This window comes from Ceratosolen solmsi, unplaced genomic scaffold (genome assembly GCF_000503995.2).
Source record: "Ceratosolen solmsi marchali unplaced genomic scaffold, CerSol_1.0 scaffold90, whole genome shotgun sequence".
NCBI lineage: Eukaryota > Metazoa > Arthropoda > Insecta > Hymenoptera > Agaonidae > Ceratosolen > Ceratosolen solmsi.
In genome coordinates this window covers 187,797-215,547 of record NW_011948460.1, presented here as the reverse complement: position 1 = coordinate 215,547, position 27,751 = coordinate 187,797, and the positions used below count along the sequence as shown (strand labels likewise).

Here is a 27,751-nt window from a genome sequence, read left to right as displayed (position 1 = left end):
AATATTTTTATTTATAAAATTTAAAAATAAATTTAAAAATATTTATTTAAAATTATTTATTTAAAAATAAATAAAATTAAACTTATGTATTTTAATAAAATTGTTACAGTTTTTATTTAATTTTATATATTTAACTAAAATTTTAAGAATTTTACAAAATAAGTTAAACAACTAACAATTACTTAATTATTTTTTTATTTAATATCAATTACTAATCTACCCAAATTTGTTTTCAATTATGCATGTATATTCTAAATGATCCTAATGGATAATGGAACTTAGAAAATACGGTTAAATGATAAATAAAACTATTCTTTCAAAAATTGTTGATTCAAGTAGTAAAAAACTGAAGGAAATGAGATCCTTAGCTATTTATATTGTTTAACTCAATTATATTTGAATCTTAAATGTAAAGTAATAAAAATAATGTATGGAAATATATTTTTAATTTCAGTATAAACATATTTAAGTAGAAATTTAAAACAAGTCAATAAATCTTTAATAATAGTTCATCAAAAATATATATATTCAAAAGTAAAGATAATTCAAGTTTCAACTAATTATGTAATTTATATTGAAAACAATTATTATTAATCATACTATATCTTCTAAGAAATTTTATAACTTACATTTACCATAAATCATTAGATTTGTAATATTTTTCAAAATAGATACAAAAATTTAAGATATATTGTTAAACATCATATAAAATTATATGTTCTACTTATAACATATATATAGATGCATAAAATATATTTCTTAGCTAATTGGTGTTATATGTATATTTATATAAGTTTTGTAATACAAAAATCATAATGTAAAAAATGTATAAAAATTATGTTTCTATTATGTTGTACATTTGTTTAAAATTTTTTGTATCAATATTTTATATAATTTTACGTTTACGTAGAGTTTTCGATAAAAGCGCTAAAAATGCTATTATGCGAAATATAATTATTAATAGAAGTAAAGCGCAAATATCCAACCAGAAATAGTCCTGTAAAAGAATGATTTCAAATTTATAATTGCAAAATATAAATCTAATAAGAATAAATAATTATTACCTTTTTAAAATTAAGAGTTTGAAGAACCATTAAACCAGATTTTGGACAAGTTACATTAATTTTAGTACATGCAATCATATCAACATCAGACCACTGATTGATTAAAAGAGCCTCGTTACCATATCGAAACCACGATAAGTAAGAAAACCATTTGAAATATAAAGGGACTGATCTGTAATAATAATTATAATCAAATAAATACTAAAATTATCAAACAAAATTGAAACTATTATTATTTTTATACTATAATTGCTTATTATATTTTAAATACTAGTATTTAAGCCAAAGTAATATATTATTTCCTTAAGTTATATTATTTAATCTTTTAACAAAATTTTTATTTCATTTATAAAGTCCTAAAATAAATTCAAGTTCTTTTCTTTGTTTTAAACTTAATATTGAATGGTCTTTGCATCAATGCTTCACAAAAGTTTAAAAACGCTTGACAGGAGATACGTATACATTAACAAGAATCTTAAAAGTTTCATAGGCAGGTGATTAAGAATTTTAATGTATTTCTTTATTTCCTTTTTCTTGTTCTATTATATTCGGGAATCTTGTACAACCATTTAAATATATTTACTAAAACTTTTGTAAACTTATCTCATTAATATGAGCATAAGGCTAAATGTGCTCTTGGTTTAGTTTGAATAGAAAAAATACATTCATGCTTAAAAATATGATACTGTAATGCCTAAAGATCTTCTCTTAATCATTGTATTGAATGACGGATTATTTAATATATCAAATTTGAATAAAGGATCATTTAAGCAAGACTATAATTTCTGAACATGATTTTAAAATCATTGCTTAAGAATAATAATTTATATCAAACATGTATCATTGAAATTATTAAAATTATCCATAAATATACTATTATTGTAAATATAATATAATATAATAAATATCTATGAAGATATATTTCTATCCTATATAATTCTATAGTCCCTATATATCCCTATAATCCTATCTATATATAATTCTATATAAATAGGAGTTAATTTAATAGTTAATATTTGTATAATTAAATGCAGATACCTTATTTACGTTATACAATTTTTCTATGTGATCGTAGAATTTACTCACATAAAAAACATTTGATAAGATTACTTTTTCATGTTCTTAATAATTATTCATACTGAGATACTGTGAGATACTGTGAGGTGCAACAATTATAAAAATAACTGTATCAAATTAAATAACTTTCCTCTGCGACTCACAAAAAATACTTTCGTGAATTAATGAAAGGATTAATAAATCTTGATTTTTATCAATTTTGTCTCAATTTAATTACCGATGATAATATTGATCTGTATATGTGTTAATTTCCTCAAGGATAAATTCTTAGTTTATACTTATTTTGGTTAACAAATACAGACTTTAAATGTATAAACCGGATTCATCATAACAAACGATGAATCATATTAATAAATATATTTATATATTAGGACAATTTTTATTCAAAACAATGTTCTTTGGGAACGAATATTTAATTCACGCAAGTTTTATTGAAATAAGGAATATATTAAATGTATTAATGTTTAAAGCCGATTTTATTTTAAAGTAACACTTTGTTTTTTATAATTTACAATCTTTCTTGCTTATTAATAAATATTTATCTGTTTTTATGCTCTATTTTAGCAACGTGTATATCATTGTATATAAACACACAACATAATAATGGCACAAACTATATTGTAATTTTGGCACTAATATGTATACGTTTATTTTTAAAAAATAGAGTGCAAATATATATTAAAATTTTTTTTATCATCAAAATAAAATCGTGAATATATTTTTTAACTTACGCAGTATTTAAGAAAAATCCACCAAAGAGTAGAAATGGTATAATAATTGGAGGTCCAATAGAAAGTGCCATCGATATATCCTTACTAATACATGAAATAAAATAACCTGTATACAATTTTTAAAGTATTATTATTTATAGAAATATACATGTGATATTAATTATACATTTTAGTTCAATATTATATAATTAATAATAATTGAGAATATTTCATATTAATGTAATATAATTAATAATTTATAAATTAAATATAATAATTTTTGTGAATAATAATACAATAGAGATAATATAAAAATAAATAATCCTTTGAAGAATCAAAAATATTGTTTTACCGTCTCGTTTATGACAAATTATAGTATATTTTGTATTAGAATTAATTTGGTGTAAATCTCTTAAGTTGAACATTAGAAGACTGGAAGAAATCGATAAATTGCTATCGAATTGTCAGAATTAAAAATTAGATTAAATGGTAAAAGTTTTTATAAATTTAATTTCAAATATTCATGGTGTTTGGAATTAAAGCATTTTCTGAGGCTTTGGCTTTCGGAAAAGTATAAGCCTTCTAACTATTAAAATTTATAAATATTCGATTCCGAGAATTCTCGAATATTCCAAAGCCTTACTTTGAAATGCTCTACAATGTTTATATGGTATTGGCATTGTAACATCGCATTAACGTCAAGTTCTCGAAACGTCTAGAGCTTTAGTTTCGCGTGTCATGATTCCCTCATTGCATTACCTATGCATTGTTGCCAGCAAAGTAAGCTGCCGCGCGGATATTTAAAGGAAGCATGCTACGCCTAGGTGTTCACTGTAATTTATTCAGTCAATCAGTTATCAGTCATTACGCTATTCAATTACACTATTCAGCCAGTGCTTTCTGCCATACACCAGTCACTCAGTTACACTCTTTGTAATTAAGCCACTCGGCTAAAGTTTACAGCAATAAACTATTCAATTAGAAACTTTAAAACAGTGAAGCCATTCCAAGGAATACTCGTTTGAGCATCAAGCGTACTACAACTTACAAACAGTCGAGGGTGCTGACTGCATTACAAGAAACTAACCGGCTACAAGAAACAAAACCTCAAGGTATTCCTTTCCAATCATTCAGTCGACACACGTTCTTTTAGGAGTGTGTACATATTCTTGCTAATCCTTACAGCATTAGCAGACGTTACAACATCGTCAACATCAAGGAGTAACCACATCATTGCGACAAGACAAAGTTTACACTCTTCTATGAGAAGTGAATACTGTTTATTACTAATGTATCTATTAATAAACTATGTTAACGAAGTGTACACATACTACAAATTTCTACAACCCTTCCACTTGACTCCCATCCAAGCATCTGCTAGGGCGGGAGGCAAATTATTAAAGTTATCGAAACATTGGCAGTTTGAGCGAAGAAATCAACACAGTTTTGAACACATTGTTTTAATATTGTATTAATTAATATAAACGAATTTTTCCAAGATTTAATAAAGCAATATATTCATAATTAAAATGTAATTATTTTTCAAATTAATTCTTTTATGAAAAGTAATTTGAAACAGATAACCATAAATCATGTTTCAGAAATAAAATCATAAAAACAATAAAAAAATTTTAAACATAAATATATTAATTATTGTATATTATTAATTTATAATTTATATTAAACATAGAAGAAACTGGTTGACCATACATTTTGTATATACATACATTTTGTATTTTCTTATTCAGGTTCTAATTCAGGTTTTTAAATAAATTGTGGTACTACTTAAATAGTTTTATACTTATATGAAAAAAATTGGTGTGCATTCAAATATCACCTGAATCAGACATTCATCGTTAAAGTAATATAGAAGAATAATATTGACTTTATTAAAAAAAAATAATGAAAACAAAATTAACATATAGAATAAGTTAAATAATAGTATTGTCTGGGATCAGACTAAAAGCTTCCCTCTGATGGTGGATGGAGGCTTGCTGGCAATTGGTAGGGACAATACAATTATTCAATAATACATGCAGTATCTCTTGTATTTCCTTTATTAAATATAATAATATAATAAATAGTTAAATAATAGTAAGAGTTGATGCAGTCGTAGTATGCGTGAGAGCCGCCGCTGTCGTACCGAACCGTCTAAGTGAGACCGGGTCGCTGCTGCTTTAGTATAGCTTACGTGTGTTGAGGTCGATCTCAGTGGCATTGATAGTACGTAGGGACGTGTGTAATAGCGTTACGTACGTATTGGAATCGATCTCTGTAGCAACGTTGGTAGGCCGAGTGAGCTTGGCTTCCGTTGAGCTGGAGTCGATCTGTAAAATGGCGATCCGATCTTGATGAGGGCTTGGTTGAACTAGTAAGAGAGCAAGAGCGTCAAGTGCGTTTCCTTAAGTATCCTAGTACAGGCTTGCGATTCCGGTGATTACTGGATCACTCTTGTCATGCTGATTGGTAGAGTGACATCACTAGAGTCTAGCCTTGGGGAGTTCGTCGGCCCTTGTTAGTCGGAATTGTAATGTAATATTCGAATATTTTGAGGGATGAGGCTTTCCGAGTTCGTGGAATTGTTTATGACTCGGCGCGCAAGTGTTTCTAACTAAGCATAGGTGACTTTACCTCTCCCACTTTGTTTACCGCGTAAAATTGCTGTAATCCGTAACAAGTATCCAAAATAAAAATTCTATTACTAAATATGGAATTTTAAAAAATAAAATACTAATATATTTTATTAAAAATGAAAAGTAGAATATTTATATAGTGAAAATTAAAAAAATTACCGAATGATGTCGAAACATTTGCAACTAGAATCATAATTCCAGTTGTCGCCAAAAAATGTTGAATGTTCGGATATAAACCAATCATAGGATATGTTATAATTGTAAAAATAATTGGAACTGCAATAAAAATAGGTGCTTCAGCAATTGTTTTGCATAAAAAGTATACATCAACCCTATAAATTCCGTTTCTATGTTCACGTAAAAATATTGGTAGTTCAGAACAAAAAACCTGAAAATAAAAAATACATATCTTCAGAAGAATTATGTAAAATTGAGAGGGAGATTATTATTCATTTAATATTATTTCAATTTCTATCTTATATTAAACTTTCTAAATTTGCAATAATAAAAATTCTAATAAAATATTTATTTTACTATAAAAATAAATTTAGAATAACAAAAATTATAATAAAAAATTTACTTTACTATAATAATTAAAAAAATTTTCATAGTGAAAAATTAATTTTATAATGAGAAAAAAGAAGACTCAACATTGTAGTAAAGAAAATTGACAACAAAATTTATATTCTAATAACCGTAATAATTTTTAATTTTTAATAGCTTGGTTTAAAAATTCCAACAATACATTTTCCTGAGAATAATTTACCCAAATGAAATTGGGTAATTTAATTACCCAAATTTTATTTTTATTTTTTCCATTAAAATAATACTATTCCTATACAATGTCAATTGTAATAGATGAAAAATTTATTAAAAAGTTTGATAATTAATTTTTGCTTTTTTGTTTAAATTTATTATTTCACACAAAACATTTTTTATTGTAAAATTTTAAATATGAATTTTTTTAAATTACAAAACTTTTTAATATTTTAACGATCTACGTTTTATAGTATATATATTGAAATATTAAAGAATAAGTAATATAATAAAATTTACTATTGATTAATCTTTATTATAGGTCTGTCGATTAACTAAATATGATTTAAAAAATACGTTAAATTAAGCTATTAAATATATTTATTTCGATAGAGGAATTATAGACAAAGGAATACAATTATGCGAACTTACATTTATTACCGCAAATACATTTTGGAATGTCATATTTGTAAGAAAAATAAAAAGTGCTCCATTAATATTCATAACTCCATCTTGATCTAATTTTTGATTTAAATAGATGATACCTATTAAAATTGAAACCATCTAAAACAAAAAACTTTTAATTTAAATTTGTTGTCATTATTCAACATTTAACTGTTATATTAATAACTGAAGAATATACAAAAGTTTTGTCTATATTAATATAATATGTATTGCATTCTTTTATTTAAGGTTTTTGCGATTTTTAAATATAATATTAGTAACTTATTTAGTCAATAAAAAGTATTTATATTATTAAATACAATTATCTTTTCTTTGTTTAAACTACTTTAACTTTAGTTTATCATATTATTTATTTTTTTTATATATTTTTTTTAGATGGAAAAAGACAATTTAAATATTATAGAAAGAAAATGACAAGAAGAATAGTGATAAAAGATGTCCAGCAACATTAGTTAGTAATTCTGGTTAGACTATTTCTTAGTATAGATATATTATTAAAAAAAAGAAAAACAGTCAAACATAAGTACATAAACACGAAGTACAGATTTTAAATGTATAAAGCATCTGTATGTATCTTTTAAGTCTTACTAGTGAAACTGCAATGAAATCATTACAAGATTTTGGTAGGATGTATATTTCTTTCATATTTTTCATGCATTACCTGTTAAGTGCAGAATTAAACTTATACTCAAGATTTATGTATTTATTTATGAAGTTCATTTTATATTCAAATATTACATTAATTACAATTTTGGTATTAATAATATTTCATCAATTATAGTTATTAATTTATTAATTGAATTTTTGTAGAAGTTTTTTTGTTTTAATTTTTGGTTTCTTAAATGAATGAATTGTAAAATAATTATATATTTTATTGCGTGTAATATTTGCTTAAATTACATGTTTAGTATTGAAGCACCTTCCAGAACCAAAGTTCTCGGAATTTTATAATCTTACTAGCTCTAGAATCGTAAACATTTGATTCCGAATATTCTCGATCGTTCTAAAGCCTTAGCGAACGTCCTGTAACGTTTATCTAGTCTCCGTATAGCCACAACGGTCGGAATTCTTCAACCTTCTAAAGCTTGCTTTCCTAGAATTCTCAAAACTTCTGAAGCCTTAGATTCGAAGTCCGGTACAAATATCCACATAGCAACACCTGTCCATTGTGGCCAGCTAACTAAACTGTCGCATGGATACAAAGCAAGCACGCGACAAGTCATAGCTCTCTCTCTTACCGGGGACGCCGCAGAAGCCTTATTTGAGCCACCTCTGAGGGAACACTTCTGTCGCTGCAGTCTGTCACTGCACACTGTATCTAGATAAATGCCATAGCACTCATTACCAAGACACATTAAGGTATTGAACTATTTCTTTATCCTCCCACACATCAAGAGGAGATGCGCAACTAAAACACCACAACGTAGCACTACAGTAAGAGGTGGGCAGAGATTTACGACCTCCTACCTCGATGTGTAGCGTATGCTACCACCACGTGGAAACCACGTATGAACGGCAAGATCTCAACGATTCTTATCATCAACGTAAAATCATAATTGTGTAGTTGTAAAATAAAACTCAATAAACAGTACGAAAAGCAAATTTGTTGAATACTGAATTGAAGCATTAACCGCTGCACTTAACCACACTTTTCTACCAGTAAAATAGTGAATATGGTCCTTCGACCACCGGATGACTGAAATTCTGAACATTTAGTCCTTCCAGCCGGATTAGTGGAAGTTAGTGCATCCCTTCGGTATTCAACCATCAGGAAGGATGTGCCGCTACATACTGTGATTATATTCCGTCGCAACACTATTAGTGCTATATAAGAGCGCAACAGTGTAACTGTGTCATAACGTATCAACGAATCTCCTCACTGAAGTAAGTATTTCGTTGTTTTTTCTTCTCGTTTCTGCTTCATCATTGAGAAACTGCCGAACCACGAGAAGAAGAAACCAGAAGAACCTACAAATCCTGATATAATTATTACATAAGAAGAGGAGGAACGCATGACCGACAGTGTTGCTACTGCGTGATTACCCGCTGAGCTCATTCTGAAATCTGAAGGTCAATGAATTCGTATCACAGCAATAAAGGACATAGCGGAAAGGCTCCTGCCATCTCATTTGGACATCTTTATGGAAAAAGTCTTAGGCATACGATAACAGGTTGAAGAGCTACACAAAGCATTTAATAAAGGTCAAAGCTATTTCGAGTCATAATGGCCGGCAGCGCTAACAAAACATAAATATTTCACGAAGAATGCGCAAGGGGAATAACTCATGCATTACTCCCTTGTACAATCAGCCATCGACAAATTACGTTGTGGACTAAAGGAGTCAGCTAAAACAACAACAACTTCGGAAAACGTATCACTAACGATGAGTCAATTAAAAAAAGTGGCATGTCTTCCAGATTTTCCACTCTTAATTTGTCTTAATTTACTGTAAAGCTTTAATAGAATTATTAAAAATGATCGTTCTATTGTGATTTAAAATAAACTAGTCGTTCTCAACAGATACTGATTAAAATCTAAGTATAATTAATATTGTCATTATTCTTATTTGAATATAACTATTGGTTTGTAAAAATTCGTAATTAACAGTTGTCTGGGATCAGACTGAAAATCTCCCTTTGATGGTGGGTGGAGGTGTTGCCGGCAAGTGGAAGAGGCAATACAATTATTCAATACTTCTTTAGTGTTTCTTGTCTTTCCTTTTATTAAATATAATAAATATAACAATTAGTTAATAGTCATAAGTGTATAATGGATATCGTAAGTGAATTATGTGGTGAAGTTTCTTCAATTGGTTTACGTAATGGTGACAGTATGTATACTCTCGATAGAGTGAGGCGCGATCCCTTCTCCTTACAAGACGAGTCGCTATAGTAGTAGATGTGCACTGGAGGGGAGAGTGAGCCGAAGCTGCCTTAGCCTCTTATGTGAGCGTGAGTGCCGCTGCCGTTGAAGTAGTGATAAGAAGCGTCTGTGTTGCATTGCTGCTTACATAGGCGTGAGAGCCGGTATTGGTGTGGTTGTAAGGAATGGTCGTGTGCTTGCTTACGTGGCTGTAAGAGCTTATTGGTTCCTTATTGATTCCCACTATTGGTTCCCTGAATTACTTGATGCTCTACTTACGTGAATAAATGTATTAAATGATGCTTGTAGAGGTACCGTTTGCAGGTCGAATAGTGAGCCCGTCTGATATATTAGTTCTCTATTGGTTTCTGTACAAAATGTATTTGCCGTTCCGGCTTGTTTTACCAAGGCCGGTTCGAAGGATACAAATTGATGCCTTTGACAACTCAGAGACCACGGGTATTGTATGGTAGCGATGAAAGGTCACAAGTGGAAGGGATATTATAATAATACAATACAAGTATGGCTAATGTATATGCTGTTTATTCTGTTATTTATTGATGACAAGGTTGACTAGTATTACTATTATTTAATTCTGGAAAACTCTTGGGTTGGATTGATGTGTTAGCGGTGGCAAATGCATACTCATCTACGCAGCTTGAAGGTTTGAATGTGAATGTAGAATTGCGCGAAGTTTCGTTCGTCGACACTAGAGCTGTTTGAATGAGCACGTGTGTGGTTAACGTTATGGATGCAGCGTAATGATTGAATTTTACCGCAGAATGGCATGAAGTTTAATTCGTCGATACTCGCGCTGTTTGTTGCTTAATTTCATAAGCATCCGAACTTGAACTAAGGTGAGAGTTGCCGACAAGACGCCTTTTAGTGGGCGTGCACTTGACGACGCGTACTGGAATCTATTCGGCACTGTTGCTCTGGGGAGAGCTTCTTCGCCTTTAATTGCTTGTCGATGTCATAATCTCTGAATCTCAAAGTATGTAATTATTGTAATAATATTACGTACGAAGACTGCTGATATATTTGAAATTGGAACCTCCTTGTTCTTTCTTCAAGGGGGCTTGTCACTGGACACTTGTCGTTGGAATGCGTCGCCCGCCAATAGGACTTGTAACTATAGTTGTATTGAACTACGTTAATAGGAAACTTCCAACGTGTCTGGACTTCGATAAGGTAATTCGTCTCCCGCCAATAGGACTTGTAACGATAGTTGTCTTGAACTACGCTAATAAAAGACTTTCCACTTCTTAATTGAATAAGTACTGTATCGAGAGTGTTATATCGAGAGTGATGAATATTGAAAAATGCGCCCCTTAAATACATTTGCTGACCATCAATTTCACTTGAACCCCTTCCCTTATTCTTCGTCCAATCAGAGACTCCTCCCTTACAGAGCGAGTGCAGCGCCTCTTATGGCCTTATAGTTAGTTAAGGGCCTAGTCGTCTCTTGGTCTTCATGCCAAGAGCTCTCGTTGCCGCTGACGCATCTGGCGACAGCATGACAACTTGTCGACAGCGGGAAGGGGGGCGTAGGTCCGCTCGATAGAATGCCTGAAGTAATTACCGAGCAGAGCGAATTTGTACATATGCCTATCTGAGTGGGTTTTTCCGAGTTTATTGTATTATTTTTTCAGATGTTTTATGACACTATTGCTAGATAGTTGCAAGCAAGAAAGTTTTGAAATTTAAACACAAATTTTACGATGTTGTTTTGCCAGATGTTATATTGTATTGAAAAAAGGTCTCGCAATCTAGAACAGTTTCCACAATTGGTTCCCTGAATTGCTTGAAGCTCTACGTACGTGAATAGATTCATTAAATGATGCTTGCATAGGTACCGCTTGCAGTTCCAATAGTGAGCTCGTCTGGGGAATGTATGATTAGTATTTTGCACTACTCCGCTGCGCGTCGAACACTGCTCTTAAATATTTTCGTACGAGCTTGATGACGCCGATAGCGCACCGGTGTCTCTTACTATGCCGATCATTATGCTGACGTCACTAGGATATAGCCTTGGAGAGTTCTTCAGCATTGTTAGTCGGAATTAGAATAAAATATTCGAGTATTCTGCATAGTGAAATTTCCCGAATTCGCTGAATTGTATTTATACCGTAAATGTTCGGGAGCATATACCTCTCCTATTTATGTATTCCACCTTTAACTGCTTCAATTAGAAACAACAGTAGTAGATAAAACCCTTAAAATTATTATGGGTACAAATTAACTATTTAAATTTAATAAGTGCAAAATGATAAATACGATCTTTATAATGGTTGAATTTGACTTAAACAATGGTCAAGCTATATACTTATTATAATTTTTTATGTTTCCTTTATTCAATATATTTGTCTGGGATTAGACTAAAAACCTCCGTTTGATGTTGGGTGGAGGTGTTGCTGGTAAGTGTAAGGGACAATGTAAATATTCAAAACTACTTGTAGTGTTTCTTGTTTTTCCTTTTATTAAATATAATATCATAAATAATTAATGATCATGAAGTATATGAATGATGCTATGATTGAATAAATATATGAAGTTTCTTCTATTTTCTTACGTGTTGATGAATCCTTTCCGTGGTATAAGGAATAGGTGCTATTATAGTATGCGTTAGAGCCGCATCTTATGTATCATGTGTCGGTCTAATGTATGAGCTGCCTTAGTAGTAGTATGCGTTAGAGCCGCCGCTATTTGTATTATGTATTAGAGCCGACGCCGATGTATTATGCGTCGGTATAATCCGTTAATATATGTAGTATGAATTTGATGTTTTCACTCTTGTTTTATGTTTGCACTAGCGCGTTATTAGTTTAAGTTTAGTTTAACGGATTGATAATATAGCGTCACTATTTCTTTGTTAGATTGTTTACTTATTTGATTATTACGTATGTATACTACTACAGTGTGTGGCAACAGTAGAGAGAAGCTTGACGATGAATAGTGCGCTTGTTATAATGACTGTGTAATTGTTGCTAGACTGAGGCAAAGACTGGTTGCTGCGCATGAAGCGCAGCCCTTAAATATTATCGCACTATTCCTTAACCGCCAGTGTTTGTTGCCATGACGATAATAGTCATGACGTCAACAGAGGATAGCCTGGAGGGTTCGTTACTATTGTTTTATTTAAATAACTGAATCACGCGTCCATACCTCTCCCACTTTAATATTCCGCTTTTCAAAATTTTCAATCCGTAACAATATTAATAAATAAATTATCTATTATTGTTAATTATTAAATTTCAGTATCTTTCTTAAAGGTGATTGAAAAAGCTTGAAAGTTCTTTCACCGAACCGCAATCTATTTTAAAATAATCTATGTTGAATACATATCAAGAATATAGCAAAACATTACCAATAATCTAAAATCATTATATTTTAAATATATTGAATAATGACATATATTATACGCAATACTAATATAAAGAATAAAAATAAGTTTTAGCCTTTTTATTATATAATAATATAGATTAATTTTTGTTGTATATTTTATAAACCTTGTTCATATTACATAAATAATACAAAATTATACTGTTATAATATACTCACGATTGTTTGTAGTAACCGAACTTTAATTAAAATTGGTTCTTTAATTACTGATATCCATGATCTCCATAGAACAGCTCGAAACTGTTGGAACCAATTCACTTTATATCGTAATTTTTTGTTTAATACACAAATATTCTTTTGGTGCGTATCATTTTCAAACGCATTAATTCTTTTTATTTTAAATGAAATCTGTATGCCAGTATCACTGTTTTCATACTTATCACACACAGTATTTACAGTATATTTACAGATATTTTCTTTTCCAGGAATAATTGCCAATAGTTGAATAAAAAAATCAGCAGGGTTGTAATTATTTGGACATAAAGCACCAATTCTGAAATAGTGTGATTATTAATAATTCGTATAATTCATATATATGAATCCTAGAATAAATTTATATTTTTATAATATAGTAGTAAAGATACTTCACAACTATTCATATATTATAAATATTCTCTTATAAATATTATTTATTTAATTATCTTATTAAGTATTTATAAAACAATATAACATTTAATATTTTTGACTTAATTTGTAATACTTTTATAAAGTTTTTATTATCATTTTTTTAATACTAAAGGTTCTTTAAATAAAATAAAAAATGCTTTAGTTGAATTGAAAATAGTTTTGTGAATGGTTTAGGTACCAGGAATAATATGTAAAATATTTAAATTTTATTTAAAAAATAATAGTTTTTGTAAGATTATTTTAATACAATTAAAATTTAATAAAAAATATATACGCATCTCAGGAAAAGTACGAGAAAAGAAAGGAATAAAGGTTACAGTATAATCATTTGTCTAAAAATAATATAATTGTTTTTTTTTATAATAGATTCAATACAATTAAAGTAATAAATTAAAACTTATTAAATAAATTATATAATAAAAATAAGTAATGTCATATTATTTATATTTATTATCATTAAATTATATTTAACTTTCACTATAATTGAATGAAAGTAAATAATTGAAGTTATAAAAATTTACTTTGTATATATTTATATTTATAACACACCCTGAATAGAATATTGATAAATTGAATAAAATTGATTACAATTTTATGGCGATAAATTACCGAAATCCATATAGGAGTAATACGATGGAAATACCACTATTCAATAACAAATGAGAGCAAGTGTGATTAGAGTATTCTCTATGCTTACGACTCAACAGATCAGGATGAATTCCTTTCGATGGTTTAGTTAAAAATTAATTATAAAAACTTATTTAAAGTATTTTTTAAGAGTATACCTGTATAGTGGATTACTCAACATATAATAAGTTGTAAATAAATCAGACTTTAGTTCACATTTTCTTAAAAAAAAAAATTAAGAATTTTAAATAAATATTTTTTTAATTTGATCATTTACCATACTTTTTCTATAAGATTAATATTCTAGATATGTGTGTTGAATCAAGTATTTACAAATATTTCGTAATTCTCAAAAGTGTTTTTTGAAATTATATAAAATTTCAAGGCAGTGTTCTTCTAGTCTTCGCGAACATTCTGGAGCTTCGTTCTGACGTCATAAAGACTATCAGCCTAGTAACAAGCCCAAGCACTGTTGCCAGCATTGTAAGCTGCCACGCGAATATTTAAGAGCAGCACGCCACGTACTGGGACTCACTGTATTTTTATCTATCATTCGCATCTGTTATTACTCACAGTATTTCTCAATTAATCAGTTATCACAGCATACTCACACAGCCACTAAACTCCGCCGTATATCTGTCAATCAGCTAGCTTACAATATACGCACATAATTTTGACAGACAATGCAATAATAAGCTAGTAAACCAACAGTGACACAATAATTATGTAAAACTATTTGTTCGAAAGTCCGGATATCCGGCTTGAAGGACCAAAAATTCGAAAATCCGGTTCGACGGATCAAATGTTTGAAAGCCTGGATATCCGACGTGAAGGACCAAAAGTTCGAAAATCCGACTCGAAGGACTAAATGTTCGAAAATCCGACTCGAAGGACTAAATGTTCGAAAGTTTAGTCTGTGGCTCGAACTGCCAAATTCACTAGTTCAGTTTCTTAGTCTCTCACCGTAGCGATGCTTAGGAAAGAACACACGTAGAAGGGCTGTAAATATGTACAATGTGTAACTTCCTTTTAAGATATCTTTTATTCTGTTTTATTAAGAATTACAATATTGTAGTTCTATGTTCACTTCTTGTGGGAGAGAGGGAATTATTCCAATACAATGATGTGGTTGCTTCTTGGTAATGATGGCGATGTCGTTGATGATGTTATGGGGATCAGAAATGGATTTTGTATAATCCCTGAAGGGGAATATGGCTTATTGGGTTCTATGCTGACGTTGTAAAGGTCAACAAGAAGAATCGACCATGCTCATCAGGTAACACTCATAAGGGGAGTATGTTAATGTCTCTGTGAGTATAGTTATTTGCAATAAAGACAGATGATATACCTTCGAAAGTAGAAGTATAGATACCATGATTTGTATAGTCGAGTATTTTCTAGAACGGCAGTCAGACCTTGTCGGATTCTTGTCTTGGTGCACTAGAGAAGTGAACGAGCATTCCTTGCAATAGTTGCGTTGAATGAGTGTGTATTGCTTGACCTTTTCCTGGCAAAGACTCTGTACAATAGCGTGGCTTGGACGTAGATGACTGGTTTGAATGAATAACTGAATACTGGCACTTTATAACTACCAACACTACGTACTAGATGACTGCTTTATGTTGAGTACGTGGAGTCTTGTCGCGCGCTGTCTTAAGTATATGCGCGGCAACTAGTTTTAGCTCGAAATGAGCTTTCGGCTATGCGAGAATTCGGTGAAAATAACGCAATCGTTCAGGGTCGAGCAGCCTTCAGAAATGACCGGAAATCCAAGCTTTCGGCTACTTGAGAATTCGGCGAAAGCAAATCTTGAAAGATTCGAGAATTCAATCGACGTTGCTACGCGAAGACTAAGCAGCCTTGTAGAACGTTCGAGAATTCTGCTTTTAGATAATTGGGAAATAAATGTGAGAAAATGTAAACATGCCTAGAACTGAAGGCCTCAAACAAAATGCTCCAATTCCGAACACTATTCAAGTGCGCCATAGCTGACCAGTCAATAGTACTGATTGTATTTCAATAATGAATATTAAACTAGAAGTGCACCACCTACACACTCATCACATAATTACGTAAGACATGAATTTTTGTGAATTTAATAGAAGGAGAAACTATATATTGAAGGCGCAAAAGACCCAGCCTACTACGGTTCTGAAACTGTGAATACACTTGTCGCGATATGCATTTATTGAATTGGCATTTATTAAATCGCGAAGCTCCCGCGAACGATTGAAGGTGTAAGAGAAAACACCGGCTAAAAGAGCAGATATTGGATCGCAGAACTCCCGCGAAGGGCAGAAGTTGTACAAGAAAACACCGGCTATAACCGGTGATATTACATCTAAACTATAAACGCACCGATACTAAAGCAGCAGCGACCCGGTCTCACTTAGATGGTTCGGTACGACAGCGGCGGCTCTCACCCATACTACAACTGCATCGACTCTTACTTTTATCTAACTATTTATTATATTATTATATTTAATTAAGGAAATACAAGGGATAGTGCATGTATTATTGAATAATTGTATTGCCCCTTCCACTTGCCAGCAACACCTCCACCCACCATCAAAGGGAGGTTTTTAGTCTGATCCCAGACATGGATGTTCTGTCGATATTATTTACACAAATAATTATTTTTTAAAACTGTATGATATAAATATTCATCAATATTTGATTGGTCGTTTAATTTCATTTACAGTTTTAAAATGCGACTAATTAAAATAATTATCATTTAATGAAACTTTTACATAATTCTTTAAATGTATAACCGTTTTTTATATAAAAAGACATACTACATAAATAAAAGTTTAAATATAAAAATAATAATATCTAAATAACATACAATAAATACTAATAAAAAAATTAATATAAATTAAAAAAAAATTTTTTTTTATTGAAATTTTAATAAAAAATTATAATTAATAAAATTATAATAAATATAAAAGATAGCTTCTATTTGTCATATATTTTTAATATATTTTGAGCATAGAGAAAGAATGTCTTAAATTGATTAATGTGATTAAGAAAAATTTAATACAGTTTTTTTAATTAAAATTTGATATAACTAATGACCAATAGATAATATTTTTAAGGTAATAATACATAAATAGTCTAAAACATTTTTTTAAGTAAATTAAATAGTGTACAATATGATTTAAAAAATGATTAAAATAAAACATTTACTCTACTACATTCATTATAAACGGATTTACTTACGATTTAAAGAAGGTATAAGCCTCTTCACTAGTTCCCATAAATGCTACGCGACCTTCGGCAATTAGTAATATCTTATTAAACATATTAAATAACTCAGTTGATGGTTGATGCATTGTTGTAATTATTGTTTTTCCTTTATCTGTATAGAATAAGAATGAAAGTAGATGAGTTTTATACTTCAATTTTCTCATTCAATAAATATAAACAATAAGATTCATTTTTATTTCATATATTTAATATATCTTACATATTTACATATTGTTTGAAAGTTTAGTTTCTGGCTCGAACTGCCAAATTCAATAGTTCAGTTTATTAGTATTTCGCCGTAGTGATGATTAGAAACGGACACATATGGAAGCGCTGTAAATATGTACAATGTGTAACATCGTTTATTTTCGGACATCGTTTATTTTGGTTTATTGGCAATTACGTTATTGTAATTCTATGTTCACTTCTTGTGAGAGAAGGAATTATTCTATTATAATGATATGGTTTCTCCTTGGTAATGGTGGCGATGTCGTTGATGATGTTATGGGAATAAGCAATGGATTTTGTATATTCCCTGAAGGGGAATATAGCTTGTTAGAAGTATCTACGGTTCTATGCCGACGTTGTCAAGATCAGCAAGAAAAGTCGATGCGTGTTGCGTGTCCTTCTCCTTGTTGTAGACTCTGTGTGATAGCGTGGCTTGGGTGTAGATGACTGACTGTGAGGTAGAACTGATACTGTGCACTTTCTGACTACCGACACTACGACTGCTTTATGTAAACTACGTGTAGTCTTGATGCGCGCTTCCTTAAATATTAGCGCATCAACTAAAACTAACTCGAAACAAGCCTTCGGCTATTCGAGAATTCGACGAAAGCAAATGTAATCATTCGAGGCTAAACAGCCTTCGGAAACGGTCGAGAATCCAAACTTTTGGCTATTTGAGAATTCAGAGAAAGCAAATCGTAATGTAATCGTTTGAGACTAAGTAACCTTCGGAAAGATCGAGAATTCGGTGAATGCAAACCTTGGAAAATTCGAAAATTCGATCGACGTTGCTACACAAAGGCTAAGAAGAGCCTTGTAGAACGTTCGAAAATTCTAGCTTTTGGTTAATCGGGAAATCAGCGTAAGAAAAGGTAAACTTTCCGAGAACCGAAGGCCTCGAATAAATGCTCCAATTCTGAACACATATTATACATTAAATATTTGCATATTTTATATATCTTTTTATTCTTCTTAAAATTCAGAATTGATAATATATTTAATTTGAACAAGTAAATTTTGTTAACAAATTGTAGTATTATATTTTCATAAATAATAGTTTAAATATTCGATTTTCAATAAGAATGTTATAAATTTCTTTTGTAAATAAAATCTTTTTAAATTATTGTAAATTAACGAAAATATATACTTTTGATATTTAATATTAAATTAATTTATTAAATTGATAAATATTAAAGTTTTTTTCTATTATGTGATAGAGATTTTTTAAATAATTTGATTCAACTACACAAGTAATTTTGAAAAATTAAAATTACCTATATAATATGATTATTTAATATTTGGATATCTATAATTAGAATTATAAGCAAAAAATTTATAAAATAAGCCAGCGGACTGATACATGTATTTAAAATTCTAAAATTTTATCTCTTTATTACTTTATTATAAAAAATACAAAAATAGCAGGTCTTACCTTTTATAATATTCAGCAATCTTTTTTGATTTTAAATTAAGTCATAATAGATTAAATAAAAAATTTGTTATAAGTAATATTAGAAATATTTATATTAACAATTATATTTATAATATAAAAAAATTGACAGTTGAATTATTTGTTTAAAAATGAATTTTTTCATTATATATATTTTTTTCTATAAATTTGAGAAAATAAAAGTTATTATCCCCTTTTTCAGTAAACTAGATATATAAAACATAATTTTTTAAATTATTATATAATTACAAGAAGAATAAAAAAAAGTTATTTAGATCTCTATTTATTTGACATTATAATAAAATTGTAAAAACACGATTTCATAATAATTTTTACGTATTCATCGTATTCTTAGATATTTATTAGTCGATAGGGGAAAGTCTTTGGTGGAATGAAGTGAAATAAAAAAGCAAAGTAATTAATTTATTTATCTGGATTTTATCTAGTTTATATAAATAAAGTATATATTAAGTTAAAATTAATATACAAAATAATATAGTAGCAATGTAACAACAAACCAGCAAGATTTTTCAAAACGGTAATTACTTGATGAGCCACACATGAATCAAGACCAGAAGTTGGTTCATCACATAACATTAGTGGTGGATCAGTTAAAACTTCTGAAGCAAAGGATAATCTTTTCATTTCACCTCCAGATATGCCTTTTAGTCTACCAGGTATACCAATTACTGTATTTTGACAATTAATCAACGCTAGCTAAGAAATTATACAATTTCTTTAATTCATGAAGTATTATAAATAAATTATATATAATTTATAATATTCTATAAATACGTTTGAAATTTAATTATATATTCTAAAATGTATTCAAATTATTCAATTTAATGTTCAATATAATTAATTTAATGTTTCTTTTAACATATTAATAATAATAGTTATAATATAATAATATTATAATAATAATAGGTTTTCATCGAACATTCATATTACATATTTAATTTTGTTGCATATTAATTCGATATTATATTGTTACGTGCTATTGCATGTATTAAACATTTCAATTTCTTTGTTTTTTTCATTGAGATACAAATACAATTTTTTATATTCTTTCTGAAATTACTTTTTTCAAATAATTGAAATCTTCATTCAAATATAAATCTGTTAATTGCTAATTTTATATGGTTAATTAATATAAAATAAGAACAATTTAATACAAATTGAAATACTACATATTCAATTTTTTATTAACTATTTATATTTAAATATTTATTCTTATAATTACATTTAAAATAAATAAATTGTTATTAAAGTGTTTGTAAAGTATTACACTGCTATATAGAAAGAACATTTATAATTTTACAATAATTAATTTTATTAAATAGTCCAGACGCGAATAAAGTCGAATCAAATATAATTGGAAAACAATTCCAGATATATTTAGCAAGAAGCAATAAGCAAACTTCGCCGTTTAATATCACTAATAACATAACATTATTTCATAACATATACATAGTCTGTATTCAAAGCAAATAGCCCTCTTACTTAAATATTGTTTTAGTAAAACCATAGAATCATTTATACTTATTCTATTATCTAAAAATATCTGTTTTTGATTGATACAAATGATTGACAAAATATGATTACACAATCGTATATAAACAATAGAGCTAATTTATAACACATGTATTTAGTTTTATAGATATTTTAAATATTCGTATTAACTTCTTAAAATTCTATACTCTCAAGAAAATCATGTTGGAATAGGGATTACACAAAATGTGAACATGATCAAATTCAATCTATTTTGTATTTAAATTTTAATATTAAAATATATCTATTATCAACTAGTTCTTTATGCCTATTTTTCTTTTCAATTCGTTCCTATAAACTAACAATAATTCTTTAGAACACATTGCTAAAAATTATTTTTAAAATTATTCAAAGTATGCGAGATGATAACTTTAGACGAAATATTATTATTAAAAAAAAGTAGATTATATATTTAAAGCTTAAAATAAAATTTATTTTTACTTAAAGTAACTGCTAAATAGGAAAAGATTTTTCGGTTCAGATAACGGGAACCGATATTTATTCACATGCAATAATATGATTAAAGCTACGGATTTCGACTACCGTTATATGTATGCACACGCGCGCGCGCGCGCATACACACACACATGTTCAAATAACAAAAAACTGGAATTTCAATATGATAGTTAATCGAAATAAAATGCTAATAATTTAAATACTTAAATATTATGGAAAATAAATTAATCGTCATGGCAATAAGTACTTCAAAAATTTTCAGAAAAATTCAAATATTAAATTTAATTTTATAACACTAATAATTTATGATGAATTCGAATTTTATGTGTGACGAGTTGAAATACCTCATCAAGAAACAACATTTTACTTTCACCGATAGTTTATCAAAGTTTTTCGGTTTTTCAAGAACCAAAATGATTGAAAGCAGAGCAATTAGTGATTGAAACGTAATTAAAATACAATATAAAACAATGCTAGATAGTGATAGAGGTAAAGACGTTATAAATAAGGATTTTGAAGGTTCCTTGAAAGGCAAAGGAATCATATATCTAATGAATATTCGTTATAAGCTGAAATAAAATGATTTTTCGGAGCACGAAATTTATATAACAGCTAACGCACACGATCCACAATTTAATAAAAATCTTATTTTTCTTTATTTTAATGGGTAAGAGAAATGAAAGAAGCAAGATAACATTGTAGAGAAAAATTTTTTAATTGGATGTGTAGATAATTGCAAAGCTTGCTATATTTGTGTATCACATTTATTATTAAGATATATTATTAATCCGTTGTGTATTTTAATTATTTAACAGAAAAAATTATATCGCAATAAGGACAATGTCAATTATCCTAATGAAGAAAAGCATGAAGCAAATAATATCTGATAGTAAAATAATATTTAATAATTGAATAATAGTTTGAAGTAATTTTTATAACATAAAATAAAAAGCCAATAAGAAATGTCAATATTTGTTGATATTTTTTTAAATTGATAAGATAAATTTCGAATCAAGCAATAACAAATTTTCAGTCTAAAATTAAGAATAATTTGCGCTCCATCTCGGCTCTCTTACGACCGATATTTAAAGGCAACTACACACGTATTGAGATAAACACAATGGCATTCCAGTGTTTGATCAGAGCACTACAATCATGATAACCTCTTAGCGATAATATTCAATAGATTATAACCTGCTTCATTCATAGTAAATATATTTCAACACCACAAGATTATCAAGAAATATAAAGTTCGTCTGTAATTCACCCTTTTGTAAATCAATTCAAATAAATAGAAATAATAAAGACATGTGTTAATTATTAATCGGTACATTCACCCTTTACTTGCCCGGCAACCCCACATAACATCTAGTGGGTTTTATTGTGCTACGTTAATTATTGCACATTTGGCTGACTAGTCAAATTGTGGGATTATTTTCCGAACACACTAAATAACATAGTTCAAATAAAAACGAACACGATAAAATATATAGTTTACATATTGACTTAAATAAGATAGAATATATAGTACTACACAAAAATGAATAAGTTATTACTTAGTTAATATAATTGTAAAATTATATTATTAAAGTTTCAAACAAAGTTAAGCAGTAATTAGATTATAATATAGATATTACATAAATACTATATATATTATATAAATTAATAAATATTTTGTATTCACTCGGTTTTCAATTAAGAATTATCTACCCTTTTACAACAGCAATCATGATATTACTAAATAAGAACTACATGTCCATTTTTAAAAATGCTTTAGTATTTTAAAGTATTTTATACAATACGTGGTGAGTTAAATTTTATCATCACTACTTACAGAGGACCAGATCATGATAACTCAAAATCGTCTAACTGTAAGGATATATACTGTCCTATAGTCTGTAGCATGATTTACGATGATAAGGACTCATGCAAATCAATGAAAGTATTTTACTCCACAATAATTGTCTTGTAAATAAATATAATTTACACACAGCAATAAAAAAATAGCTCAAGTTTAACAATCGAATTACCATTTTCTGAATAAGAATTCTTTTCTATATTAATGAATTAATAAGTCAAGTGTTAAAAAAAAAATTATCATAAATGCAGTATTAATACAGATGAATTTGGAAAAGCCAATATTAGAGGATTTATTACTAATGATAATTTTCTGGAATAATAAATTATATACTTGTATAATATGTGCATATAGAAAGAATCATAATTACATAAACGTATGGAATTGAGTATACTCATTTTAGATCAAACTATCATTCAAATTCTTCCAAATCTTTTTAATTTTCTTTATCAATGTATTATGAGTTATAACAAATAACAAATAGATATCTTCACATTCTCTATGAATGATTTAAAATAATTTAGGCATTAAGACTCCCTATAACGGTATATATTCACTTACATAGCTAACATATTTATTGTATGTAATGGTATAACTAATATACTCACTTTTTATTTATTATGCGTTAATTTTGAGTCTAATTGAATGTATTTTATGATATTATAACCAATAATAATCTATATTTTTTATTATTAAAGGTGTTTTTAACATTTAAACTGTGTGTTTCCCCAAGTAACTTTAATTAAGTTCAAAATTTATGTATGAGAATAGAATTTGAAATCTTTTGATAACCAATATCTATATAAAAATAAATTAAACAAAACATGTACATAGTCATAATTTTGATTAGTATAGTTAAAATTGAAGTTTTTTATTTAATGCATAGATATATTTTACACATAATTATTACTTTAATCATTTAAAATAATATAAAATATAGAAATAATAATAAACACTACTTATGGATAAAAGATCTAGAATTGCATGATTTTAGTTATGTTATCCATTAAAAATATTTATTTATAACTATTTCATCATCTACAAAGAAATATATACATATATATTCTTATTTTTAATAAATTATCTTTTGTATCTATCCTTGACATTAATCTATAAATTTTTATTTTATTTTATTTGAATAACAATATGATATAGGATATCTATTTCAATTTATTTATTGTTACTACAGTTTACAATTAGATAAGTTTATTTGAAAATATTTCTACTTTTATCATTTCAGAGTAGATAATTCAAGCACTAAATGATTAAAGATCAAACTATTCTAAGAAGATTTTTTCTTGTTAGTTTTAATTATTATATACTTAGTCATAAATCAGAACTTAATCCTATTAATACTAAACAAGTATTTTATAGTATTACAACTAAAAAGGAATAAAAAAAAATTAATAAATATATTATAATATTGATTAATATTAATAATTTTTAATAACCTCAGATATAATTTCATTTACTCGTTGAATTCGCTGATAATATGGTATTTTTTTATCCATGCGTACCAAAGCTTGAAATATAAGATGTTCCTTTACTGTTAATGTACCTATAAATAAATCATGTTGTTGAACATATGCCATTTGAGAGGTTAACATACTAGAATTTACTCGTTTTCCATTTATCGTTATATTTCCAGACATAACAACTTCAGTTTTATGTTGATAGGTTAAAGCATCTAATAAAGTAGTTTTTCCTGCCCCTGAAGAACCCATTATAACTAATAATTCTCCAGGATAAGCGATTCCCGAAACTGTAAAAATAAATACATAAGATGATATGTATTTATATATAAATACATTAGAGAAATTTAATAAGTAAACATGAAATTATACCGAGTAAGTATCAATAACAAAAAGAATTGAAATGCCAAAAACTATCATGCAAACTATGAATTAAAATAGAAAATTAATTTCTATTTTTATTAGGTTTATCGAATAATTTTATATAGCAAATCATTTATAAGAATTAATTCCTTTTTTGTTCGAAATTTATACGAATTTTTATAATCTAGTAATTAATGTTTATAATTTTTTTATTTTTATAAAATCTATTATATATTCTTTATGTCTACAACTATAACAGCTGCTAATAGTAATTTTTTATTTTGAATATCTAGGTCAAAATCTTTTGAATGTTTGTTTCTAAAAAAGTATATATTTAATTGAAAATATCATTGTTTCACTTTCTTATTAAATATGGTTTTATGGTTATATTTCTTAATTTATATTACTCTTTTGTTTATCAAATTAAAAGTAACAAATTTATGCACTTGCACAATTATTATCAAAGATTCTTCCGTTATCACTTAACTTATTATTTATAATTTCAATATTTACACTATTTTTATCTTATCCCTAATATGACTATAAAAGTATAAATTTATACGTACATGTATCAAACTAAATATAAAGATCAAATTCGAAAACATAATTAGATATACAATCAGTTCATTCATTATTGAGAAATCTGCATATATTTATTTTATTTTATTTAAACAAACATTTATTAAATATCTACTACACACATTTTAAAATTATTTTATATAGATTACAGTGTCATTTCTAATGCTGCATTATTTCTAATTCGGAAAAAGTTTGCTATTTATTATTATATTATCACTTTTAAAAGATTAATCATACTCTTCGGGATTGAAGCAGTTGAAGCAGAATTAAAAATTGGAAAGGATACGAGCTCCCGGACGCTTGTGTTTATAAACACAATTTAGCGAATTCGGGAAATTTCCTACGCCATGAACTCGAATATACGATTATATTTCTGCATAGAATGCCGATGAACTTTCCAAGGCTATATCCTACTGACGTCAATTCCGCAAGCTGCTACGTGAATATTTAAGAGCAGCGTTGGACGTGCAGCGCACTGTACTCGTAACAATGACGCAGTCACCACGATGGGCTCACTATTTCTATCTTCAAGCATTCAGCCTACAGTTATCACTCACTGTAGCTATACAAGTATTTAATCATCAATTAACAAGCAATCAAATAACCAATAGCGACGCGATCAAAATACGTTAAACTTATATTTTAGAAGCGCTAGTGCAAGCATAAATCAAGAGTGAATTTAGCGGAAGTATAACTCAAACACATATCAACGGATCTCAATATAGATACACAAGCAACGAATAAAGCAGCAGCGTCTCACACGCTCCTTTAGTAAGCGCCGACTACAACAGCGGCGGCTTATGCGCACATAAGTAGCAACGGCTACATAAGCAAAGGCTCATCATATACGCCAGAACAGCTACGGTTCCCACAACTTCATCGAAACAGCAACGGCGGCTACGCACGTTCCTTACGACCAGAACGTGACACTTCTCAAGGAAGAAAAGATTCACGCCTCATGCTACTAAGATATAACACAATCTCATCAGCACGCAAAATTACTAAAGAAACTTCATACATTTAAGTCACTCATACTCACTATTCATACACATCTATAACCATTAACCATTATTATATTATTGTATTTAATAAAAGAAAACCAAGATATACAGCAACACCTTCACCTAACATCACCGGGATGTTCTCAGTCTGATCCCAGATACATATGCAGATAATTGTCAAAAAAATTTTGACAATCTAATCTAGTCATTTCAATTTTCACATATAAAACGCATTTATATTAAACATTTAATTTTTAAATTATTTTACTTATTTTACTTGTTCGTTAATTAAGAATACTTATAAATTATTGTAATAACAATAAATAACTTTTATTTCTGTTCAATTATATATTAATATATTACAATAGAGTAAATGCTTATTATCCAATCAAGTGAAAATTGTAATTTGAAAACCATTTAATATGACAGAATACACCAGAATAATAAATAAAAACTCCAGACAATCAAAGCTACAATTTAAATGTGTATATTATTTTGATAATTTATACTTACCGTTCTTTAAAATATGTTTTTGATAACATATTTCATTACGTTTATTAAAAAATTGGTTCCATACATTGTTATTTTTTAAAGTATAATACACATTAAGATTACTCCAAGTGTATGTTACAGGCATTTTGTTGAAATTGTATGTTTTTATAACCGATGAATTTTGCTTGACATCATTATTTATAGGCAATGAATTGTCATATACTTTACCAAATTCAGAAGCGTAATGCTCCTATAAAGAATAATATAAATACATTAAGATATAAATATACAGATATAAATATATTAAAAAATAGATTTTATTTCACATGAATGTTGATTATTTTTTTATTTTTTCTTATAAACTGAAAACTAAAATCAACAAAATACATGATGTAATAACATTGTAATTGAATATTTATTTATGTGTTGATTTACATTTATTTTTTCATAGAATTGTTCTACTAAATAAATAATGTTCTTAGTAAAATAACATATATACATACTTCAAAAAAATTATTGTTGTACACTATATTTGTAATATAAGCAAATAATTTATAATGGACTTTAAATATATTACATTATACTTTTATCATTTCATTTGTGCATTCTTTTTTCTTAATTCATTATGGCGAGAGATTAACCCACTGAACTATTGAATTGGCAGTTCGAGCCATAAAAATAAAACACTAAAAGTTGAAAATTTGGTCCTTCGAGCCGGACAATCTCATCACCATACAGAATATTCAATTGTCAAGCCGGACCTGCAAACATCAGGTCTGCCTCAAGCATTTCCAGCGGCTCCTCACACATTAGCGGTGGCTCCTCACGCAT

The 27,751-nt window shown here is 28.1% G+C and overlaps 1 protein-coding gene across 1 annotated transcript; it reads right to left on the bottom strand.

Annotated features, from left to right (window-relative positions):
• Positions 1-847: 847 nt before the first annotated feature.
• Positions 848-27,751, bottom strand: LOC105366901 (protein white-like). The gene is made up of 11 exons (XM_011505503.1): positions 27,677-27,751; positions 26,942-27,170; positions 24,465-24,775; positions 19,667-19,865; positions 17,444-17,582; positions 13,130-13,463; positions 6,673-6,804; positions 5,644-5,872; positions 2,873-2,978; positions 1,065-1,236; positions 848-997 (listed from the first exon to the last, which is right to left on the bottom strand). The coding sequence occupies exons 1-11, from the start codon at positions 27,749-27,751 to the stop codon at positions 887-889; spliced, it is 2,037 nt and encodes a 678-aa protein (XP_011503805.1). The 3' UTR covers positions 848-886.